Raw genomic sequence first — 19,326 nt, 5'->3', positions numbered from 1 at the left:
ACTCCGTTCCGATCTCGTTTGTGAAGTTCCCTCCTTTGGCGTTTTGGTTTTTTGTGTTGGATTTGGTTTTTGATTTTGGCCTTTGTTTCCTTTTCGTTTGGGGGGTTCCTGGGGACAAGAGCCTGTCCGTATTTAATGGCTTCCGCTCTTTCCCATCTCTCCTCCCTTTCTCTCTTTCTTCCTCCTTCCTGCTTCTCTCTCTCCTCTGCCGCCTCCCCTCCCCGGCATCTCGGCTGCCGCCACCCCCCAGTCCGCCGCGTGGCCCCCCGCTTCTCCATCTTGCCCACCAGCCACGAGATCATGCCGGGTGGCAACGTGAACATCACCTGCGTGGCCGTGGGCTCGCCCATGCCCTACGTCAAGTGGATGCAGGGGGCCGAGGACCTGACGCCCGAGGACGACATGCCTGTGGGCCGGAACGTGCTGGAGCTCACGGACGTCAAGGACTCGGCCAACTACACGTGTGTGGCCATGTCCAGCCTGGGCGTCATCGAGGCGGTGGCCCAGATCACAGTGAAGTGTAAGCCGGGCGTGGGGGGGGGCCTCTGGGCCGTGCCTCAGTCTCCTCGCTGGGGACCTGGAAGGACAGCTCTCCGAGCTGATGTGTATTGACCAAACCGTCACGCGTCACTTAATGACCGGGACCGTGCAGCGTTGGCCACTGTCCTCCATGTGGGGACTGACATAGACGGCTTACACTGATCACTGGACCCGGCCTCCAAGGCCAGCAGGAGGCCTGGTGGACCCAGGGCTGCATCGTCCTGGCCACCAGGAGGCTGAGGTGGGAGGACGGCAGGTTCCAGGCCAGCTCGGGCCACTTGGCCCCACTGTCTCCAAGTGAGATGGATAGGGCCAGGCATGGCTCAGGGGCAGGGCGCTCACCAATCGTGCACAGGCCCTGGGTCCCATCCCAAGTGCCACAAAAGGAAAAAACGGCCACCATAGACATGTGACGCAGGAGGCTGCCTCTGGAGGCGGGGGACTGCACAGGTCCTCCCGCGAGGTGCTGTGGGGGCAGGAAGTGCCACGTGGTGAGCAGGGAGCCACGGCAGCTGCTCGTCCACAGCTCTGGTGCCGCAGGCTGCCACCGCACCCTGCCACACGCTGAGGCGCGGAGCAGGGGTTTGCTTGTGGAAGCAGAGGCAGGCGGGGACAGGTGGCCGTGGCTACGGGGTCGCCCCTCGTGTCCATGGCTGTGGCTCATTCCGAGCCCACAGAGCCAGGCAGCAGTGACCTAGGGTCATCAGGACGGTCACAGGTCCACAGTGCCCTTCAGACCTCCTCGTGGACTCATCCCCGGGACGTGAGGGAGGAGCATGTCTCGGTGGAAAGACTGGAAACTGAGGAGGCGTGAGCAGGACAAGGGACGGGGTTTGGGGACGCTGGTGCAGCCCGTGCAGACACAGGAGGTCTGGGAGGAAACGGGCTTGTGGCTGTGCAGTTTCCAGCCTGTCCCTCGGGGACCAGCCGGCTGCAGCCTGGGGACGAGTCGGCCTCCGCTCGTTGTGAGTAAAGTTTTATGGGCACGTGGTCACACTCACTGGCAGCTCGTCTGGCAGCCTTTGGGTGACAGCTGCAGAGCAGCGTCGGGAAGGCCCCAGGCCCTGCCTGACCCGGGCTGCAGGAAGGCTTTGGTGTCACCTGAGGGTCGGCTGCCGCTGGGCCTGTGGGCTGATGTCTAGGGACAAGTGGGAGAGAGTCAGCTGCGGGTGACACCCAGGCCCCGCTACTGGGACAGAGGCGAAAAGCGGGAGAACCGCGATGTGAAGCGGGCACCGTGCCTCCTGCCAGGCGGAGGAGGGGCACGGGATGAGCATTCCAGAAAGTGGCCAGGTACAGCAGGGGTGAAGTGGACCAGCCCCGTGGGGCAAAGCCGAGTGACCCGGCTGAAGCGAGCAGCGGCCACGGGCGCCGCAGGCAGGGTGGACATGTGTCCTACCCAGCCAGTCCAGTTCTGTTCCTTGGCAGAGCTGGGATGGAGCCCAGGGCCTCAGGGTGGGCAGGCCTCCACCCAAGCCGCATCCCGGCCCTCTGTTTTGAGACAGGGCCTGGCTAGGTTGCCCAGGCTGGCCTTGAACTCGCCCTCCTCCTGCCCCGGCCTCCTGAGTCACTGGGCGACCAGTGTGTGCCCCTGGGCCAGCTGCAACTGTTGAAAAAGGAGAGTTTCAGCTCTGGGCTGGACGGGGCTGCACCCGTCAGCTGGGCCATCGTAGAGCAACGTCAGCAGGACTGGGTCCCGATAGGACTTTATTTAGAAGCCTGGTGCCACCGTAGCCACGCTGGCTGGCTCTTGCTGTAGAGGGGATGAGACGGAGGTTTCCTCCCAGGAAACCAAATTGGGAGGAAGGCAGTTGTGTGCTCAGAGGCTGCGTGGCTCTGGGGCCCTTCAGCAGTGTGCCCAATCTGTCACCTGCCCCCCTCTCGCAGCTCTCCCCAAAGCCCCTGGGACTCCAGTGGTGACGGAGAACACGGCCACCAGCATCACCATCACCTGGGACTCGGGCAACCCAGACCCTGTGTCCTATTATGTCATCGAGTACAAGTCCAAGAGCCAGGACGGGCCATATCAGATTAAGGAGGACATCACCACCACGCGCTACAGCATCGGCGGCCTGAGCCCGAACTCGGAGTATGAGATCTGGGTGTCTGCCGTCAACTCCATCGGCCAGGGCCCACCCAGCGAGTCTGTGGTCACCCGCACGGGCGAGCAGGCCCCGGCCAGTGCGCCGCGCAACGTGCAGGCCCGCATGCTGAGCGCCACCACCATGATCGTGCAGTGGGAGGAGCCGGTGGAGCCCAACGGGCTGATCCGCGGCTACCGCGTCTACTACACCATGGAGCCGGAGCACCCGGTGGGCAACTGGCAGAAGCATAACGTGGACGACAGCCTGCTGACCACCGTGGGCAGCCTGCTGGAGGACGAGACCTACACCGTGCGCGTGCTAGCCTTCACCTCCGTAGGGGATGGGCCCCTCTCGGACCCCATCCAGGTCAAGACGCAGCAGGGAGGTGAGCCGCGGGGCGTCCTGGCTGGGGCCTGGAGGGGGGCCAGGCACGGTGGCCCCATGGCTGATTGCCACAGCCGGCCTGTGGGTCCTGCTCGGTGCTTTGAGATATTTGGGGCCGTCCAGAAAATCAAAAATTTCTGGCTTTCCTTGGAAACTCTGACCGGCCAGCCCACAGGGCTCCAGCTGGACCCCCAGGCGGCTCCCAGGGCTGAGATCCGGGCGGTGATGCCATGGCCTCCGGCTGTCATTAACTCCCAGGGACGCGTCAGCGGCTGAGTTTGGGGACCCCCTCTGCCACTGTTATTGTAGGGACTGATGATGTGTGTTTCCAGTTAATAAATGAAGGGGCCTCAACCCCAGGCTCAGATGGGCCTCCCACCCGCTGCGGTGGGAGGACTCGCAGCTGCTTAGTCGTGGGCCCAGGTCTCGTGGGTCGCCGACCCTTCTCTTGGGGTTCAGGCTTTTGAAACCAAAAATCCAGGAAACTCGGGCGCCTGCGGCATGATGGGAACGCAGTCTCCAGTGCACACTTGCCGCCTTCCAACCTCTCACTTAATTTGTCGGGATCAGGAAGAGGCCAGGAGAGGGACCGGGTGGAAGTGGACAGCCGAGGGGAGGTGGGGTTGCAGAGAGTCCTGGGCGCCTCTGCCTGGGAGAAGGGCACCCGCCGCGGCGGGGAGGCGGTGTGCAGCGCCCCCACGCTGCCGCGCCCATCTCCGCTCGTTGCCCTTTCCCCAGTCCCTGGCCAGCCCATGAACTTGCGGGCCGAGGCCAAGTCCGAGACCAGCATCGGGCTCTCCTGGAGCCCCCCGCGGCAGGAGAGCATCATCAAGTATGAGCTGCTCTTCCGGGAGGGCGACCGTGGCCGCGAGGTACCCTTCGGGCTGGGGGAGCGGGGCTCTCCGGGAAGGGGCGGGGCTGGCGGGGTGGGAGGGGCCGGCGGGGTGGGAGGGGCCAGCGGGTGGGAGGGGCTGGGGAGGGGCCAGGGAGGGGCTCACCGGACTCCCTGTCCCTGCTCCGCCTCCATGTCACCTGTTCTGTCCCTTTATTGCTGGTTTTCCGCTTTCTGGCTCTGCTGTTTCTCATCCCTCCGTGTCTCTGTCCCTCTCTCGCTGTCCCCTCCGGTCCCCTCTCTTCTCCTGCGTGTGTGGCTCTGTGCGCCTGTCTCATGGCTTTCTCTTTCTCTCCTGTCTCCATCTCTGGCCCCGTCTCTCTCTCCCTCTTTCTAAATCTGTCTCTGGTTCTCTGTATCCATCTCCCCGTCTCTGTCTCTCCCTGTCTCTCCTGGACCCCAGGTGGGGAGGACCTTCGACCCCACGACGGCCTTCGTGGTGGACGACCTCAAGCCCAACACCGAGTACGCCTTCCGCCTGGCGGCCCGCTCGCCGCAGGGCCTGGGCGCCTTCACCTCGGTGGTGCGGCAGCGCACGCTGCAGTCCAGTACGTGTCTCGGCCACCGCCCTTCTCTGCGGGGGGGACCGCGGCCTGGCGCAGCCGGCCGGCCTCGCGGGGCCTGAGGGGCAGATCCCGCCGCAGGGGGTGGGGGGCACCTCGCCGGATTCCTTTCGCCCCTGGACCTCGGACACATGTGCCCGAGCCGTGCCTCGGTTTCCCACCAGTGCAGTGAGGGTCTCGCCACGGGGTCCTGTGTCCTCCGCCTCTTGACCTGCATTGAGGACAGGGGCCAGGAGAGCGGCAGGCTTTGCCCTGCTGAGAGGCCACCAGGCACACCTCCCTCCTCCTGTCCTATCCTGGGGCCACTTCCTGGCCTCTGCACAGCTGGCACCTGTGGTTGCCAGAGCAGAGGACACAGCTGCACCCTCCCTGATGGCCTTCCTCCCGGCGGGGAGCAGTGGCCCTTAGGCCCCAGACGTGCCCCCCCCCCCCCCTGTCGGTGCCCTCAGATCTGACGCCAGGCTCTGGGGAGGGGCCGCCGCTACCCGGCTCTTGAATGTCTGCACTTCTGTGCTTGTCCGCCTGGCCTCCTGTCACCAGTCCCCTCCACCCAGCAGCTGGGTGTGGGCCACGCTGTGGCCCCTGCCACCACCTTCACCATGGCCCTCCCTGCCTGCCCTGTGCTTGGGCCTGCGGAGCCCCTTCGCTTTGCCCTCTGGGCCCTCGTGTCAGCCTGGCCCCCGTGGCCTACCTGCAGCCCCTGGTCACGTGTAGCCACCCTGCCTTTGTTCTGGAAGCAGCTGCGGCCTTCAGACCTTCAAACCCCCTGCTGCGTGCTCTCGGGGGGCATCTTGGGTCAGTCGAGGGTGCCATCAGCTCGGGCTGGGTGCGAGAGATCAGGGGCCGTGGACACAGCCCGCCACCCAGGCCCCTTTCCTCCTTCCTGCTGCCCACTGAGCAGCGCCCAGCCGTCAGGGCGCGTGTGGCAGGTGGAGGTCAGTGAGGGTGGCCTGTGGCTTGGGCGGCCACCTGAGAGGCCGGCAGAGGTGTCGTAAGGTGAGTACCAGCTGGTCTCGAGCAAGTACACAAACACAGCCCACCCTGCGTGCCCCCCTCACCCAGCAGGTCTGGGCTACCCAGATGGCCCAGAGCCCTGTGTCCCACAGGACCCACTCCTGACGCCCGTGCCCGCGCCGCCCGCAGCGTGTCTGGCTTCTGCACACGCCTGCCCGGCCCTTTCCAAGACATCACGCAGGTTGGGCTGGATTGTGATGGACGCGACCCCAGGGTCGCCTAGGAAGCGGCTTCGGCCCAGGCACGCGAAGCTCCGGGGCGGCCCAGGACAGGGAGTCGGGGGAAGGGACTCCCCACTTCTTGCCCCAAGACGGGTGGGGCCCGAGAGGAGCAGCAGCAGAGACTCAGGGCCAGGCGTATCCCCAGGGCTGCGGGCTCCTTAGTCTGAACACAAGGGTAGGTGGAGGCCAGACCACTCGGCCGTGGGTCTCCCAAGACACTGTCCTACCTTCCCGCCTCGTCGGCGTCGGGCCCACTGCGTCCGGGGCCCACTGCGTCCAGAGACCCACCGCGAGCCGGGTCTGGCCTTGTAGCTCAGCACTCCGCGTCCCTCCCTCGTAAGAAAGTCCTATAAGTTAGCAGGTGAAGAGTGGAAGGTAGGTAACCAGACTGGGAGTTTTCTGGAAGGCGTCTTTCTTTCTTTTATTATGGTTTTTCTCATCATCACCACCATCACCGTTGTTTCTTATTTTATTATGGTTTTGGTTTTATTTTCCTCCCCCTTTCTCAGCAAATCCATTCCTTCTGGCACATTCCCCAGTTGGTTTTCTGCTCCTGCCTGCCTTCCCTGGGCACTTTGGGTTGGGGTGGCTGGTCAAGAAGTGGGGAGAGGCCCCTCAGGTCTAGTTTCAGAGGAGGGTTCCAGTGTTCACTGGGAGGCAGGTCATTCTAGTGGAAGTGAGCCGTGGTGGCTCAGGGCTCTGCGAGGCCTTTGCAGATGGGAGCTCTGCTCCTCTCTGGGTCGCAGCACAAGGATGTTCACGTGGCAAATAATACGTATGAGATCCGAGCACAGACGAGGTGGGCGTGAAGGCTGGCAGGATGGTGGCCTCCCTGAGCCTCCTCCACCGTAAGCCCGGTGGCCACTGAGGACGGTGAGGCCAGGCCTTGGTCCTGCTCTGCCGCTCCCTCACCTGGGCAGAAGGCTCAGTGAGGCGAGGGGAAGCGCACAGCCTGCAGCCAGTAGGTGCGCGGCCAGTGATGGTGATGAGCCCCTCGTGGGCTCTGAAACCGGCTTCCTGCCCCCTGGAGTGTGGGGTGGGTGCAGGGACAGCTGTGACTTCTGCATGGCTGTGAGAGCTGGCAGGGCAGGCCAGGGACAGCACCTTGCAGGGTCAGCCACAGGGCCTGTGGAGTCTGTGGAGGTGAGAACGTGGGGGGTGGTGCCCGTCACCCCCACAGCGACTTGGTATATGGAGATATTACGCTCCGTACACACAGTAGGTGCTTAGGTCATGGGAACAATCTCTGTTGTTCAACAAAACCCTTAACGTTGGCTGGCACACAGTAGGTGCTCCATAAATGCTGTTTGGAATGTAAATATGGAACAGCATGGGGTGGGACAGATAGTTGGCACTCATCAGCGGATGCTGTCAGTGGTGTGTGACAAGCTAAACCTGGTGCCAGGCACCCAAATCATGGGCTGCAGCTATTGCTGTTCAAATTTCTTGTCGTATGCTTGGTATACAGTGAGTGCTTAATATGTGGCACTTGCTATAAATAAGTTAGCCTGGTGAGGTACGCAGTAGGTGCTCAAATTAGTTCTTTTTTTTTAAAGACACAGAGAGAGGAGAGAGAATTTTTAAATAATTATCTTTCAGTTGTCAGTGAACACACATCTTTATTTTATGTGGTGCTGAGGCTCGAACCCAGCGCCCCGCGTATGCCAGGCGAGCGCGGTACCACTGAGCCACCTCCCCACCCCTCAAGTTAGTACTTGTGTCAGTCTGAAACACTGACATGGTGAGTGCTCAAAACCCGCAGTTATTATCTGCCAAGTCCTTGGCACATAGTAGGCACCCAGTAAATGGGGCCTTATTGAGAGTCCCCTGGCTTGGTGTCTGGCACACAGTAGGTGCCCGACACATAGTAGGTGCCCAGTAGATGGGGCCTTATTGAGAGTCCCCTGGCTTGGTGTCTGGCAAACAGTAGTTGCCAGGCACATAGTAGGTGCCCAGTAGATGGGGCCTTATTGAGAGTCCCCTGGCTTGGTGTCTGGCACACAGTAGGTGCCCGACACATAGTAGGTGCCCAGTAGATGGGGCCTTATTGAGAGTCCCCTGGCTTGGTGTCTGGCACACAGTAGGTGCCCGACACATAGTAGGTGCCCAGTAGATGGGGCCTTATTGAGAGTCCCCTGGCTTGGTGTCTGGCAAACAGTAGTTGCCAGGCACATAGTAGGTGCCCAGTAGATGGGGCCTTATTGCAATTCCCCTAATAGCAGGGGCTTAATAAGTTACAACTATTAGTGTTTTTATGTAAGGTCCTTAGCACAAAACCTGGCACACAGTAGGTGCTTAACGGGTATGAGCTGTTGGTGTTGACCAGCAGTGCTCTTCTTAGTGCCTAGCGCACAGCAGGTGCTTTAGTGTGTTGGAGCTGCTTGTTTTCCACTCTCCTAGCATGGCACCTGGCACACAGTAGGTGCTTAATGTGTTGGGACTATTGCTGTGGGTGATAAAGTCCTCAGCACCGTGCCTGGCCCAGTGGGTGCTGCACAAATGTTAATTGCTATCGGTGTCTTCGGAGGACCGTAGCCACGCCCAGTCCATGGCAGGTGCTCAGTAGGCAAGAGCTGCTGTTGGTCCGCGGTGGCTCTGCCCAGGGCTGGCGCACAGTAGGGCCTCAGAACAGGACAGTGTGATGTGGACCTGGCCCATGGAGCCAGCTCTGCTCCCTGACAGTCAGTGTCCAGTGAAGTGGCCCTTTCAACATCACTCTCCAAAGTGCTCAGCATGCTAACTGGCACACAGTAGGTGCTATAGACATGGGCATTGATTTTTCTCTGAGTAAGGCCAAGGGGGGCCCTGAGAGGAGTGAGCACTTGGTCCCGTGTGGCCACGTGTTCAGTGAGCACTTGCTTGGCCATAAGAAACCCCTCCACCGTATTTTTACCATAAAACATGTGAAGCCCTTGGCACCATGCCTTGCATACAGTAGGTTCAGTAAATAAGAATAGGTACTATCCGTGAAGCCCTTGTCAGGGGCCTGGCACATACTAGGTGCCCAATAGATGGGTCCTTATTGAGTTTCCCTGGCTTGGTGCCTGGCACATAATAGGTACCCAGTAGATGGGTCCTTTATTGAGAGTCCCCTGGTTTGGTGTCTGGCGCATAGTAGGTGCCCAGTAAATGGTGCCTTATTGAGATTCCCCTGGCTTGGTGCCCAGCACATAGTAGGCACCCCGTAGATGGGGCCTTATTACACTTCCCCTGGCTTGGTGTCTGACACACAGTAGGTGGCTGGCACATAGTAGGCACCCAGTAGATGGGGCCTTATTGAGATTCCCCTAGCTTAGTGCCTGGCACATAGTAGGTGCCCAGGAAATGGGCCTTATTGCAATTCCCCTGGCTTTGTGCCCTGCACATAGTAGGTGCTCAATAGATGGATCCTTATTGAGAGTCTTCTGACTTGGTGTCTGGCACACAGTAGGTGGATGGCACATATTAGGCACCCAGTAGATGGAGCCTTATTGAGATTCTCCTAACTTAATGCCCAGCACATAGTAGGCACCCAGTAGATGGGGCCTTATTGAGTTTCCCTGGCTTGGTACCTGGCACACAGTAGGTGTCCAGTAAATGGAGCCTTATTGAGAGTCCCCTGGCTTGGTGCCTGGCACATAGTAGGTGCCCAGTAGATGGGGCCTTATTGCAATTCCCTCTGCTTGGTTCCTGGCACATAATAGGTGCTCAGTAGATGGATCCTTATTGAGAGTCCCCTGGTTTGGTGTCTGGCACACAGTAGGTGGCTGGCACATAGTAGGCACCCAGTAGATGGAGCCTTATTGAGATTCCGGTTAGTGTCTGGCACATAGTAGGTGTCCAGTAGATGAGCCTTATTGTGATTCCCCTGGCTTGGTGCCTGGCACATAGTGGTGCCCAGTAGATGGGGCCTTTTGCAGGTCCCCCTGCTTGGTGCTTGGCACATAGTAGGTGCTCGGTAGTTGGATCCTTATTGAGAGTCCTCTGGCTTGGTGTCTGGCACATAGTGGGCACCCAATAGATGGAGCCCTATTGAGATTCTCCTAACTTAGTGCCTAGCACATAGTAGGTGCCCAGTAGATGGGCCTTATTGCGATTCCCCTGGCTTGGTGCCCTAGCCCATAGTAGATGCCCAGTAGATAGGTCCTTATTGAGAGTCCCCTGGCTTGGTGTCTGGCTCACAGTAGGTACACAGCACATAGTAAGTGCCAGTAGATGGCGCCTTATTGCGATTCCCCTGGCTTGGTGCCCAGCACATACTAGGCGCCCAGTAGATGGGTCCTTATTGGGAGTCCCCTGGCTTGGTGTCTGGCTCACAGTAGGTACACAGCACATAGTAAGTGCCAGTAGATGGTGCCTTATTGCGATTCCCCTGGCTTGGTGCCCAGCACATACTAGGCGCCCAGTAGATGGGTCCTTATTGGGAGTCCCCTGGCTTGGTGTCTGGCACCCAGTAGGTGCCTGGCACATAGTAGGCACCCTGTAGATGAGGCCTTCTTGCGATTCCCCTGGCTTGGTGCCCAGCACATAGTAGGCGCCAGTAGATGGGGCCTTATTGAGAGTCCCCTGGCTTGGTTTCTGGCACCCAGTAGGTACCTGGCACATAGTAGGCACCCTGTAGAGGGGGCCTTCTTGCAATTCCCCTGGCTTGGTGCCCAGCACATAGTAGGCGCCCAGTAAATGAGGCCTTATTGAGAGTCCCCTGGCTTGGTTTCTGGCACACAGTAGGTGCCCAGCACATAGTAGGTGCCAGTAGATGGGGCCTTATTGTATTCCCCTGGCTTGGTGCCCTGCACATAGTAGGTGTTCCATATATAGATGTTTTTAGTCATCCCAGTGACTGAAGGCTGAGGCAGGAGCACAAGTTCAGGGCAGCCTGGACAGTTACCAAGACATATCTCATAACTGAACGGTAGCAGAGGACCTGGGCGTGGTCGGGCACCGTGCTGGCCTTGTCCCCATGGCTGCAGGATGAAGTCAAACAGCCGTTTCTCCTGCTCTCTGAAGCCCTGACCAGAGCCTGGAGTTTGTGGGTGGGTGCCCTGTGGACGGGGCTCCTACCGGCTGTCCCCTTGTTACGGTGCACGGGTACCTCCACTGCCTGTGCTGAGACCTACTGTGCGCCAGGCATTCGCAGCCCCGAGCGTGAGCGCAGTGTTCTTGGCCAGCCCCCCGCCCTCCCGCCGCCCGTCCACCCGCCCATCTCACCCTTGGTTGACACCCGCTTCTTCTGGGTTCGACTTCTGTTTGGTTCTGTTTTGTTGTTATCATCTTCTTTTTTATTTTCTCTTCCCATCTTTTGTTTCCCCGCCCCTCCCCACCCATCCCACCCCCCCCCACGCTCTCCCCCAATAGAACCGTCAGCCCCCCCTCAAGATGTTAAGTGCACCAGCATGCGCTCCACGGCCATTCTGGTAAGTTGGCGCCCGCCGCCGCCGGACACACACAACGGGGCCCTGGTGGGCTACAGCGTCCGCTACCGACCGCTGGGCTCGGAGGACCCGGAACCCAAGGAGGTGAACGGCATCCCCCCGACCACCACCCAGATCCTGCTGGAGGCGTTGGAGAAGTGGACCGAGTACCGTATCACAACTGTCGCTCACACAGAGGTGGGACCAGGGCCCGAGAGCTCGCCCGTGGTCATCCGCACCGACGAGGACGGTAAGCACCGGCCGGCCCGGACCGACCCCCCAGGCCCAGCCCACCCTGCCTCGGAGCCGCCATCTCAGAAAGCTGGGCTGGTGGTCAGAAGGTGGGAGCCGCCAAGCAGCCGGCTCCCCGAGCGTGGATTTGGGGGCCCCAGGCCTGGGCGGCCTTATTGAGGGGTGCTGGCCCAGCTGGCAGCCCCTCGCCCTGGGCACTAGTGATAGAAGGCCCGCGGTCTGCGCACAGCCCCCAGCAAATCAGGGTTGCCTCCGGGGCCCGAGCCCTAGACCTTGGCACCAGCCCGGCCCGCGGCTCCCTGGGAGTCGGCTGCCTGGACGCAGCGCCCGAGGTGCCGGGAGCCTGGCTGGACGCTGAGCTGTAGCCGTGGCCGGTTTCTGTGGTGTAAAGTCCACGTGGCCAGTGACAGGCTGCGAGGTTCTAAGAAGCAAAGTCCGGGGATGGCCTGGGTGCAGAGACGAGGCTGAGCTCACGGGCCCAAGAGGCCAGCGGGTGGGTGAGGCTCTGAGGTGCTGGACACCGAAACGATCCCCAGTGCAAGTGGACCTGCTGGATGTTCAGGAGTGTGCAGCTGGGCCGCCCAGTTCAAGCCCTGGCCATGACCGTTGCTGGTCAAGTCAGCTCTCCCAGCCTCTGTCCCATCTGTGGAGAGACTGAGTCCCCGTCCAGCCGGAGGAAAGCCCTGAGCCTCCCCGGTGTCCCCACTGGAAAGTTAGCCCTAGGGGCCTTGGGTGGCCATCGGTGAATGGGGCGTGCCATCAGGGCCCCTCGGGGCGTGGGAGGGCTGTAGGGGGCCTTGCCCTCCTGGCCAGTGGCGAGCGCTCAGCGCATGGTGACCCTCAGCATCCTGGCATCGGGCAGTGTCGCCGCCCGGGGCAGGGCCGGCCCCCCGGTAACGGCCCCGCTCGCCCCTCCCCTCCCCTCCCGCCCGCCAGTGCCCAGCGCGCCGCCGCGGAAGGTGGAGGCGGAGGCGCTCAACGCCACGGCCATCCGCGTGCTGTGGCGCTCGCCCGCGCCCGGCCGGCAGCATGGCCAGATCCGCGGCTACCAGGTCCACTACGTGCGCATGGAGGGCGCCGAGGCCCGCGGGCCACCGCGCATCAAAGACGTCATGCTGGCCGATGCCCAGGTGGGCGGGGCCGGGGCTGGGGGGGGGCACTGTCCTCTGCTTCTCTGCCTCTGGCCTCCGCTCACCTCCCTGCTCTCTCCCCTGCCGCACTCCCGCGCAGTGGGAGATGGACGACACCGCCGAATACGTGAGTAGCCTGCCTCCTGCGCGCTGGGCCCGAGGGTCTCCTCCCCCGCCCGTTGCCACCTGGGCTTATGCCTGGCGGATGCCCAGCTCTGACCCTGTGTGCTCTGGCGCCTGGGCCGGCAGCGCAGGACCCGTGGTCACAGCACACCTCACCTGGGGCTCCCGCTTCTGGGGTCTGCACCAGCCTGACTCAGGGCCCAGCTCTGCCCTTGGCCTGGGAGTTTCCCTGGGGCCGAGCTGTCCTTAATGTGGCCCACCGCCAGGAGAAGAGCCAGTGCTGGGGACAGCCTGCAGAGCCACTGTGCCACCCAGCGCTTCCTTGGAGGCTCGGAAAGCAGAGCAGGATCACTGTGTGGCTTGGGGCAAGTCACTGCCCCTCTCTGGGCTGTCTTTCTGCCCAAACGGTGGCTCTTCCAAGAGCCCCAAAACTCTGGGTTCTTTCGTTTTTGGTTTTTTTTTTTTTTTTTTTTTTGGTGCTGGGGTTTGAACCCAGGGACACTTAACCACTGAGCCACATCCCAGCCCTTTTTATTTTTTATTTAGAGACAGGGTCTCGTTGAGTTGCTTAGGGCCTCACTAAGTTGCTGAGGCTGGCTTTGAACTTTCGATCCTCCTGCCTCAGCCTCCTGAGCCGCTGGGATTGATGACAGGTGTGCACCACCGGATCTGGCTCCTCTGTCTAACGTTAAATTGGCACTGACCCCAGACACCCCACAGCCTGTGTCACCCCCCTCCTGAGTCTAGGGGAGTCCCAGCTGGGCCCCTGCTCAGCCCCTCCCACCAGGCCCCTGGAGAGGACAGTGGGCTGGGGCCGGAGACCCTCTGCCCGAGCTCCTGACCTGGGTGCCCCTGGCTCCCAGTGCGCCCGGCCGTGCTTGTGTGTGTGCATGTGGCAGGGGGACCCGGGGGGAGGGCTCCTCAGATGGACGGCAGCCTCTGAGCACCAGCCGCAGCTGGAGCGCGCGGGGCCAGGCCCGCCCTCCCCGGGCCGCAGTCCTGTCGGGGAGCTGGGTGCGAATCAGCAAGACCCAGATGCATGTCGGTCACAGCTGCCGTGGGGACGGGGACATGACGCTGGCTCTCTGGGCAGTGTGCTGGGCATCAGTGCCCATGGCCAAGGTGCAGATGCTGCCGCCGCGCCCACGTCACACTCCCCAGGGCCGCACAGCCGCCCACGGTCTCAATCTGCTCCGTACAGACAGGATCCCTGGGGCAGGGCGGGTGGATGAGAAGGGAGGGGTGAGCTCTCTGGCCCTGAGAGCCGTTTCAGACTGGGGACAGAGTTCCTGAAAAGCTGCCGGTTCCCCCCAGCTCCGTGGGGCCGACAGACTCAGGGTGCAGAGGCATAGAATAGCACATGCAAAGGCCCTGGGGTAGGACCCCGCCTGGTGAGCTGGGGGCACAGTGAGGACCTGTGGCTGGGAGGGAGGAGGCAGGAATCAGGGAGAGGACAGGGCCGGTTGTGCAGGGCCCGTGGGCAGCAGGCAGGGCTTGGGCTTTGACCCCTGGAGGGAGCCATGGAGAGCTGTGGGCAGAGGAGGGGCCTGACTCGGGCTCACAGGCACCCTCTGGCTGCTGTGGGGAGGACAGGCTGGGCAAGGGTGGCCGGCACCAGCGCAGAGACAAGTAGGCGCTGCAGGCCGCATGTGCCTTGAGGGGGACAGGCGTGAACAGGTCCCTGCATGGCTTGTGTGCACGTCTCTGCTGTGGCCCGCGTGCTGCCTCCTCGGCTTGACTTGTTGCGGGAAGGTGTGGGCAGGCTCTCCCCAGGGGTGTGTCCTGACCCCTGCGCTGCCCACAGGAAATGGTCATCACAGACCTGCAGCCTGAGACCGCTTACTCCATCACCGTAGCCGCCTACACCATGAAGGGCGACGGTGCTCGCAGCAAACCCAGAGTGGTGGTGACCAAGGGAGCAGGTGCGCAGCCCGCAGGCCAGGCCCCGGAGGGCGGCCTCCTGCAGCACCCGGGCCCGCTGCCCCGCACCCTGTGGGGTGCCCGGCCCCTCCCGCCTGGAGGCCTCGCCCGGCTCCCTGCCACCTCCAGGGCCCTCCCATCAGCCCAGGGTCGGCTCTCGCCCAGGACTGAGGAGTCAGGAGAAAGGCCCCCTGGACGGGCAGGGGCTGGCTGTGTGCGTGGGCAGCAGGGGGCGCTGTGCCCTGCTGCTCCACGACCTCAGGGACTGGCTGCCACTCTGACCCTTGGCCCCGTCCCGCCCTCCCGCCACGCAGTGCCCGCAGCTCCCTGGGCCTCCCCTGGGCCTCCCCTCGCCCCCTCCCAGGGACGGCCAGGGCTGAGCAGTGTCCCCACTGCCACCTGCCCAAATCCGCAGCATCCCCCCAGGCCCTCGAGGCTCCCGGCGGGGTCGGTGCCCCCTCCCCACCTAGGCCTGGCGCCCCCGGGTCGCTATGACGACCAGGCTGTGAGCACGCGCCCGTGTCCCTGCTCGGGAGGCCAAGGTGGGTGGTGAGGTGGGTCGTGAGCCAGGCCGGCGCCCAGGTCACCCTGAGCGGCTCTGAGGAGAGACCAGGCGGAGGCGCCATCTCTGTGCTCCAGGCCAGGGTGACACGTGGCCCCGATGTCCCCACAGTGCTGGGCCGCCCCACCCTGTCGGTGCAGCAGACCCCCGAGGGCAGCCTGCTGGCCCGCTGGGAGCCCCCTGCCGCCGCGGAGGACCAGGTGCTGGGCTACCGCCTGCAGTTCGGCCGCCAGGACGCGCCACCCCTGGCCACGCTGGAGTTCGCGCCCTCTGAGGACCGCTACACGGCGGCGGGCGTGCACAAGGGGGCCACGTACGTGTTCAGACTGGCCGCCCGGAGTCGCGGCGGCCTGGGCGAGGAGGCGGCCGAGGTCCTGAGCATCCCCGAGGACGCGCCCCACGGCCACCCGCAGATCCTGGAGGCGGCCGGCAATGCCTCTGCGGGCACCGTCCTGCTGCGCTGGCTGCCGCCTGTGCCCGCCGAGCGCAATGGCGCTATCGTCAAGTACACGGTGGCCGTGCGAGAGGCCGGCGCCCTGGGCCCCGCCCGAGAGACGGAGCTGCCGGCGGCGGCCGAGCCGGGGGCCGAGAACATGCTCACGCTGCGGGGCCTCAAGCCCGACACGGCCTACGACCTCCAAGTGCGAGCGCACACGCGCAGGGGCCCCGGCCCCTACAGCCCCCCAGTCCGCTACCGCACGTTCCTGCGGGACCAAGGTAGGCGCACGGCACCGCACAGAGCCGGACTGGGCCTCGCGCCCCCCACCCCCTCCCCCCCAGGTAAGTGGCCGCTTCTCTGCTTCCTCCTGGACGTCGAGGCGAGTCGGACCGAGCTGGCGAAGGCAAAGGTGGGATGGCCTCCGGCACCGCCGCCCACCTTCTCTCTGCAGCCGCGTCTCCGCGCAGGGCCTGGGCCAGGGCAGGCAGGGCAGGCAGGGCAGGCAGGAAGGCCGTGGGCACAGGCACAGCCACGACAGGGAGCCTGGGCCGCCCCGCTGCCCCGCGCAGCCCCTCACCTGCCTCTCCTCTGCTCTCTCCCTGCTGCCGGCGCAGTCTCCCCCAAGAACTTCAAGGTGAAGATGGTCACCAAGACCTCGGTGCTGCTGAGCTGGGAGTTCCCCGACAACTACCACTCGCCCACGCCCTGCAAGGTGCGCAGCCGGCTGCCGGCGGGCAGGCGGGCGGGCACTCATCAGGCTCCGCTGGGACCCCGAGGGGGGCTCAGTCGGGACCGGGGCCTAGAGGGGGGCTCAGCCTGGGATCCGGGCTCAGTCGGGACCGGGACCTAGAGGGGGCTCAGCCTGGGATCCGGGCTCAGTCGGGACCGGGACCTAGAGGGGGGCTCAGCCTGGGATCCGGGCTCAGTCGGGACCGGGACCTAGAGGGGGCTCAGCCTGGGATCCGGGCTCAGTCGGGACCTGGACCTAGAGGGGGGCTCAGCCTGGGATCCGGGCTCAGTCGGCACCTGGACCTAGAGGGGGCTCAGCCTGGGATCCGGGCTCAGTCGGGACCGGGACCTAGAGGGGGGCTCAGCCTGGGATCCGGGCTCAGTCGGGACTGGGACCTAGAGAGGGGCTCAGCCTGGGATCCGGGCTCAGTCGGGACCTGGACCCTGAGGTGGCTCAGCCTGGGATCCGGGCTCAGTCGGGACCTGGACCTAGAGGGGGCTCAGCCTGGGATCCGGGCTCAGTCGGGACCTGGACCTAGAGGGGGCTCAGCCTGGGATCCGGGCTCAGTCGGGACTGGGACCTAGAGGGGGGCTCAGCCTGGGATCCCGGCTCAGTCGGCACCTGGACCTAGAGGGGGGCTCAGCCTGGGATCCGGGCTCAGTCGGGACTGGGACCCTGAGGTGGCTCAGCCTGGGATCCGGGCTCAGTCGGGACCTGGACCTAGAGGGGGGCTCAGCCTGGGATCCGGGCTCAGTCGGGACCGGGACCTAGAGGGGGGCTCAGCCTGGGATCCGGGCTCAGTCGGGACCTGGACCTAGAGGGGGGCTCAGCCTGGGATCCGGGCTCAGTCGGGACCGGGACCTAGAGGGGGGCTCAGCCTGGGATCCGGGCTCAGTCGGGACTGGGACCTAGAGGGGGCTCAGCCTGGGATCCGGGCTCAGTCGGGACTGGGACCTAGAGGGGGGCTCAGCCTGGGATCCGGGCTCAGTCGGCACCTGGACCTAGAGGGGGGCTCAGCCTGGGATCCGGGCTCAGTCGGGACTGGGACCCTGAGGTGGCTCAGCCTGGGATCCGGGCTCAGTCGGGACCTGGACCTAGAGGGGGGCTCAGCCTGGGATCCGGGCTCAGTCGGGACCGGGACCTAGAGGGGGGCTCAGCCTGGGATCCGGGCTCAGTCGGGACCGGGACCTAGAGGGGGCTCAGCCTGGGATCCGGGCTCAGTCGGGACCGGGACCTAGAGGGGGCTCAGCCTGGGATCCGGGCTCAGTCGGGACCGGGACCTAGAGGGGAGCTCAGCCTGGGATCCGGGCTCAGTCGGGACTGGGACCTAGAGGGGGCTCAGCCTGGGATCCGGGCTCAGTCGGGACCTGGACCTAGAGGGGGGCTCAGCCTGGGATCCGGGCTCAGTCGGCACCTGGACCTAGAGGGGGGCTCAGCCTGGGATCCGGGCTCAGTCGGGACTGGGACCCTGAGGTGGCTCAGCCTGGGATCCGGGCTCAGTCGGGACCTGGACCTAGAGGGGGGCTCAGCCTGGGATCCGGGCTCAGTCGGGACCGGGACCTAGAGGGGGGCTCAGCCTGGGATCCGGCTCAGTCGGCACCTGGACCTAGAGGGGGCTCAGCCTGGGATCCGGGCTCAGTCGGGACCGGGACCTAGAGGGGGCTCAGCCTGGGATCCGGGCTCATTCGGGACTGGGACCCTGAGGTGGCAAGGCCTGGGATCCCCGTCAGCTCTGGATGGATGTGCAGCCAGGGACGAGGACTGGGTCAGGGTTGGGCTCAGCTGGACGGAGGTTCGGGCGGGGCTGGGAGCCCAGGCTGGGGCTGCAGATCAGCAGGAATGAGGGCTGTGATGGACACTCAGCGTTGGGGCTCAGGACACTCAGGACTCGGGGCTCACTTGATACTCAGCACAGGGTCCAGCAGAAGGGGGACGCGGCAGGGGCTCTGAGCTGGCCGCCCCTGAGCTGGTTCCGGCCCACAGATCCAGTACAATGGGCTCACGCTGGACGTGGACGGTAGGACCACCAAGAAGCTCATCACGCACCTCAGGCCCCACACCTTCTACAACTTTGTGCTGACCAACCGTGGCAGCAGCCTCGGTGGCCTCCAGCAGACGGTCACCGCCTGGACAGCCTTCAACCTTCTCAGCAGCAAGCCCAGCGTCGCCCCCAAGCCCGACCCCGAGGGCTTCATCGTGGTGTACCTGCCCGACGGCCAGAGCCCCGTGCCTGTGCAGTACGCCACCCGTCCACCCCAGCCCGCTGTGTGCCAGGCCAGGCCCCTGACCTCTTGCCCCACTCACAGGCTGTGGTCCCCGTCCTGCCGAGACCTGCTCCTCCCGTCCCTGGCCCTCTGCCTGACCCTTCGCTGGGCAACCTTAGGGCGCTGGGAAGTCTGGGCTCAGGTTCTAGGCGGGTGGAGATGGCGGGAGGCCCAGAGGAGAGGAGAAGTAAAGGCCCCAAGAACACGGGAGCATGGAGGCCGGGCCTCGAGGGGGGGCAGGAGTTCTGGGCTTAGAGCCGGTGGCGCTGGCCTGGGGGACGGAGGTGCCCAGAGGTGAGGCGGGCGCGGGAGCCAGGACCCTCTGCTTCCCCCCCAGGAGCTACTTCATCGTGATGGTGCCCCTGCGTAAGTCCCGCGGAGGCCAGTTCCTGACCCCACTGGGCAGCCCGGAGGACATGGACCTGGAGGAGGTGAGGCCTGGTGGCCGCGCGGGGGCCGGGCGTCCCTGGGGCTCTGCGTCCGGTGGCTCTGACGCCCGCCCGCACCCACAGCTGGTCCAGGACGTGGCCCGGCTGCAGCGGCGCAGCCTGCGGCACTCCCGCCAGCTAGAGGCGCCTCGGCCCTACGTCGCCGCCCGCTTCTCCGTCCTGCCGCCCGTCTTCCGCCCTGGCGACCAGAAGCAGTACGGCGGCTTTGACAACCGGGGCCTGGAGCCCGGCCACCGCTATGTCCTGTTTGTGCTGGCCGCCCTGCAGAAGAGCGAGCCCGTGAGTGCCGCGTCCAGCCGGGCGCGGGGACCTGGGGGGGCGGGGGGCCTCTGCTGGGCTCCCCAAGGCGGACCTGACGGTGCCCACCCC

The 19,326-nt window shown here is 64.2% G+C and overlaps 1 protein-coding gene across 15 annotated transcripts in view; it reads left to right on the top strand.

The window, feature by feature from the left end:
* Ptprs (protein tyrosine phosphatase receptor type S) overlaps positions 1–19,326 on the top strand; it is a 55,805-nt gene that overhangs the window by 26,085 nt on the left and 10,394 nt on the right. For 5 of the 15 annotated variants that reach the window (XM_078034105.1, XM_078034096.1, XM_078034103.1 and 2 more), the window contains 13 exons: positions 251–520; positions 2,428–3,009; positions 3,747–3,880; positions 4,304–4,448; positions 11,033–11,338; positions 12,277–12,470; positions 12,571–12,597; positions 14,398–14,515; positions 15,187–15,792; positions 16,129–16,226; positions 18,228–18,481; positions 18,846–18,939; positions 19,021–19,236. In XM_078034105.1, the coding sequence (XP_077890231.1) occupies positions 251–520; positions 2,428–3,009; positions 3,747–3,880; positions 4,304–4,448; positions 11,033–11,338; positions 12,277–12,470; positions 12,571–12,597; positions 14,398–14,515; positions 15,187–15,792; positions 16,129–16,226; positions 18,228–18,481; positions 18,846–18,939; positions 19,021–19,236 (3,044 nt within the window). The remainder of the gene's footprint in view (positions 1–250; positions 521–2,427; positions 3,010–3,746; positions 3,881–4,303; positions 4,449–11,032; positions 11,339–12,276; positions 12,471–12,570; positions 12,598–14,397; positions 14,516–15,186; positions 15,793–16,128; positions 16,227–18,227; positions 18,482–18,845; positions 18,940–19,020; positions 19,237–19,326) is intronic. The other 10 variants (XM_078034152.1, XM_078034147.1, XM_078034151.1 and 7 more) reach the window with 4 other exon arrangements.

The sequence above is a fragment of the Ictidomys tridecemlineatus genome, chromosome 2 (assembly GCF_052094955.1).
Source record: "Ictidomys tridecemlineatus isolate mIctTri1 chromosome 2, mIctTri1.hap1, whole genome shotgun sequence".
NCBI classification, from domain to species: Eukaryota; Metazoa; Chordata; class Mammalia; order Rodentia; family Sciuridae; genus Ictidomys; species Ictidomys tridecemlineatus.
This window is presented reverse-complemented; position numbering and strand designations above follow the sequence as displayed.